This window comes from Stegastes partitus, unplaced genomic scaffold, assembly GCF_000690725.1.
Source record: "Stegastes partitus isolate 25-593 unplaced genomic scaffold, Stegastes_partitus-1.0.2 Scaffold392, whole genome shotgun sequence".
Taxonomy (NCBI): Eukaryota; Metazoa; Chordata; class Actinopteri; family Pomacentridae; genus Stegastes; species Stegastes partitus.
The window spans coordinates 97,039-101,931 of record NW_007578123.1 but is presented as its reverse complement, the minus strand read 5'-3'; the positions used below and the strand labels follow the sequence as shown (position 1 = coordinate 101,931).

At 32.9% G+C, this 4,893-nt stretch overlaps 1 protein-coding gene across 2 annotated transcripts in view; it reads right to left on the bottom strand.

Moving 5' to 3' along the window:
• Positions 1-1,802: 1,802 nt before the first annotated feature.
• The window catches only part of LOC103359731 (arf-GAP with coiled-coil, ANK repeat and PH domain-containing protein 3-like), an 86,776-nt gene continuing 83,685 nt past the window's right edge, over positions 1,803-4,893 (bottom strand). For both annotated transcript variants that reach the window (XM_008285230.1, XM_008285231.1), the window contains exon 25: positions 1,803-2,642. In XM_008285230.1, coding sequence (XP_008283452.1) covers positions 2,536-2,642 — 107 coding nt within the window. In that variant the 3' untranslated portion in view covers positions 1,803-2,535. The remainder of the gene's footprint in view (positions 2,643-4,893) is intronic.

Here is a 4,893-nt window from a genome sequence, read left to right as displayed (position 1 = left end):
GTCTGCTCGTCCTGCTTCCTGCCCTGCGACGTATGCTGCGTCATGACGTCACTGTAGCCGAAGATCGTCTCGCGCTGCCCAGAGTGTCCCACTCCTCATCTTTTCACTATCTTCGTTTGACCGAGCTGGAAACCCATCATGACAACTTTGTGATGATTAAACCATTAAAACACAAGCACTTTATTTGCTTTGACACATTTCTACTTACTGTGAGCTTAGTTTGTACTGTAAACAAAAATAATATTTAATTTAGTAAGATCCATTCGTATTCATAATAACAACAACAAAAACAACAATAACAATAATAATAACAACAATAATAAGAAGAACAATAATAATAATATTGCAGGGTTTAAACCCTACTATTTAAGCTAATCAGGTAAATCTGCATAATCTGTTATAGGGTTGTGGTGATATTAAAGTTGTCGCTCTGTTTTGAGCCATGCTGCACTGATTTCATTTATAAAACATGTTATAGGAGGGCGTATGGATTATAACCCTCCAAAAGTGGCATAAAAATCCATATTCAGGTAGTCAAGGTGGGTTAGAAAAGTAAAAGGCCTTAGTTTCAACAAGCTAACATTAAAAAACACCAACGACCACGTTAAACATGCACATGGTTCACTCAGGAACTGCTTGAAAGCTGAAAATCCACTGATTCTTTCTGCTTCTACAGTTTCTGGTTCTGGTGTAATCGTGGAGATGTATGTATGTATGTATTTATGTATGTATGTATGTATGTATGTATGCATGTATTAATTAATTAATTAATTAATTTAAAGAAAACATGTCTTTCAAGCCTGCTGGCAGGTTCTTGGGTTCACAAAAGTTAATAAACACACCAAGCACGAATATCCCTATTGGCCATGTGATTACACATTCATAAAAAATTTTTATTTTTTTTATTTTTTTTAAATCACTTCCTCTTATGACATGGCTATAAAAGATGTTGTGGAAAATATAATTAATGATTGAACAAAGTCCTAATATCCAAAATAAATGAGACACCACATTTTGAAACATATTTCTTATCATTATCTTATCATATTTATTATCTAAAATTTAAGCTTTTGAAAGGAATCAAAATATTTATTTAACAATATTGATAACTAACTGTAACACAAAATAAATAAAGTAGCTTGGAAATCGTATTCACTTTGCAAATTGAGCTATTTATTTCTCCTTCCAAACTACATTTTCAAAACACTTTTGATTATTTATGAAACAAAATATACTTGTTTTTTTTTTTTAAAAAAACTCTCTTTAGTATTACCCAATAAAACATCAAACAGTGAATCACTTTGTATTTTAGTTTTCTTATTTATGGATTAATTCGTTTATAACAAATGTGTTAATGCCTGTTTTTATTATACAATTAATTACAACAAAAAACATTACAATTTCTGTTACACTTTTAGTACGTTGTGGTGACACATCTGAACCGCATAATCATGAATCAATCAGCTGTCAGTATTTTTCAGCACCAGTTGTTTTAATATCATTTGTGTGTGTGTGTGTGTGTGTCTGTCTGACATTATTTTTCTGAAAATACTGCCATCTGGGCGCGGCTTCTCTTTAAAAGAGATCGCTAACGACAGTGGGATTGATCTTGTTTAAATACAAAATTTCAAAAATCTCGTTCTGAGCAGAAATCCTCCATATAATGATATTAAAGGAAATACTTGATGCCAGCTTTCAAGGTTTCATTACAAGACTTTTTAAATGCTTAAAATCTAGAACTCATGTTTCACCACAAGGTGACGCTGTTGTCTCATCCACAAAGAAAGACAGACTCAGTCAAACACAGACGACAATGTTTATTTCCATCCATCTTTCATCAGTGCTCCTGCTCTTTCAGATATATTAGCATATTTTTTCACTTCTACAGCACAAGTCACAGCGACTCAGGTCACTGTGCTCCATAGTGGCACTGCAAAGTCCATTTGAACAAAACATCACAAAGACTACACCAGCATAGTCGATGGATGCAAAACAAAAAACAGATTTCATATCAAAATGAACTGCTCATCAAGAGAAGTAACACTGCGGCTTCAACATAACTGATGGTGATATGACACTTTTTTCCTTTTTTTTTTTTAAGCTGAATTCAAGTTGAAATATAATGAGAGTACATGCATGCAGCACACAGACTGGACAGAAAGCAACATTTCTAAAGCACCGATGAAATTCCTTCAATAGATCTGAGAACAAAACAGCAATAAAAGAAACAAACAAGCGCTCATCTAACACTGTACAAAAAGCAATGCTGTATTTATCAACACATTTAGGAGGAAAAGGCCAGCAGATCCTCATAGAGCAAAAAAAAAAGCTTGATCAGGGATATAAGGCAGCATCCTAAACTTTCTTCACTTTAATGCACTTTAACTGGAGGAGTAAAAACAGACCAGGTAGTATCATATGAGAGTGGAATCTATAGAACAGCATCAGAGTGTCGCCACTGAAGCCCAGCTCTGAGTAACGTATGGAAAGTTGCACTTTTCAAGTATTCGGTTCCCCTTCCGGATGCTCTGCAGACTACCTGAAGGAGTGTCGGAAGTGCAAACTCCTTCGCTTCAGCTTCTCCGGGTTGTGAGATGCCATGTGGGAAAATTCTCTGAAGATGTCGAGGTACGTGGCGTCTCCTGATGAAGAAAAAGAAAAACCACAAGAGGAGACGATGAAAATCACAGTTCTCTTTGAACAAGTCAAAACAGCCTTTATGTAAAGGGGGCCAAAAGCAGGCCGAGGCCCCCACGAGGCTTTACTCCCCTCTTTTTTTTTTTTTCAACTTTTCAAATACTGAGCTTTTACTTTTACCGTCACCATGGTAACCGCTGAATCTACAGCCACAACAAAAGCGGCCAAACTCTTTTGTGTCTGTGAGAGCTCCCAGGCTCGGATGATTAAAAAGGGGATGAACATTCCTGATTTTTTCCCCGTTTGTGTCTGTGTGTGAGTGAAAGAGAGCTCAAACCTCATTGTAAACTCCCCCAAAAATGTTTTGACTCAACACAAGAAAACAGTTTGCATCAGTCTCCCAGAGTTATGAAAACTTCTAATTAAATTGTGTTCAACTAAACAAACTACATTTAGTTAGAGGAATTAACTTTTACCCTACAATCAAAGGAACCGCTTCTAGTTGTGAACTCACAGTGAAGAAGAATGAAGTCATCAAGCCCATTTCATGAACCTCTTCAGACCTGGTGTCCACATGCATGGACATCACATTCTGGGTTATATTACCACAGTAGTCCATTTTTTATTTTTATTATGTTACTATAATTATGCTATTACATATATGTATACACATATATTTAAATAGATTTTTCTTTTCTTTTTTTTTTGAGAAATAAAAATACGCATATCAAACAAGAGCTCGGGTCTCAAGAGGTTATGTTAGAAATTTGAGTTTAAATAACACACTGTATTACGTTGACACAGTTAACAACATTATTAAGTGAAGACAACTCGTCAAAATAATGTTTTCCTAAAAGCTTTATCTAAATTAGCAAATGGATTTCTTCTTTTTTTTTTTTTTTTGTTGAAAACATTAAATTGTATTTAATCAATGGTTGGAGTACATATGCAAGTTTGTTATTAACCTCAACTGTTTAGAAAAACCAAAGAAGTGGGTTCATCAACGTGTCCAAGAAAAAGTTATTAGGCAATTCCTTTGCTGAATAATCATCATCATTTCTTAAGCAAAATGGACAGTATGTGCTAATTTTTGTTCTAAAATATGATGATAGTTTTATTAATTGTATTTTTTTTTCATAAATGGAATATTTTTCAGTTTTGATAAAAATAGATATATCAGCATGTCAACATTATAGATATACTGACTAATCTTACATATAAAGTAGCTTTAAAATAGTAATCAGTTTGTGAATTCAGCCATATATGTGTCTTTTTGAACTGCATTGTCAAATATTTTAACATACCAGTTTTATTTCTGAATTCATTCAGGCATTATTAAAAGATTAATTTATTGGCTGTTTTATGTTGTTTTTATAAATTTGTACATTTTTAATTTGAACTGTCCATCAAGAGAAAATGAATAGGAAATTATTTTGATTAACAACCTGAGTTATTTCCCTAAATATTTGCTCATTTTTTACCTTAAAATGCAATTATTTGCTGTTTTATATAATTATAAACTGGATTTTTTTTTTTTGTTCTGACATGGAAGACATATCTATCAGTTTGTATTTGGGAAATTGTGCTTAGACAATGTAAAAAAAAACAAAAAAACAAGTACATTCAGAAAGCAATCAGAAGATTAATTGAAACTAAATCCCATCAACAAACAAAAAAAACAACAACAAAAAAACAAAAAACAAAACTAGAACCATTACAGTAAGATGTTCGCACACCTTAGTTTTGAAGCTTTGATGGTAGAAATTTAAGTTTTTCATTTTTAACAACTCAAAAAATGAGTTTTTACTTCATCTTTATGTAGCTCAAAATCACATTTAGAACACTATTAGATGAATTTGATGAGAAAGATGTAAATTTCTCCTTTAAAACAATCATAAAGCAACAACGTAGGAGAAAGCAAACAAGAACAAGATGAAGAGCTTCAAGGAGAAATTCATGCAGCATGCAAAGTACAACATGCAGAAAATTAGCAGCTGAAGCAGGACAACATAAGATGGCATGAATTAACTGATGAGAGCAAATGAGAACAAACAAGCGCAGCGACGAGGTATGATGGTGCATTTTGTGAGTACATGCAAAGAAATGTTTAGTTTCAGTTGAGTTTCGAGATACATTTTTAACAAGCATGCATACATAGTTAATGACTGATGGATAATGTAATAAATAATGTAATCTTATAATATACTTTGTCTTCATATGTTATATGTTTCATTTATGTAGCACATTTTATTATAA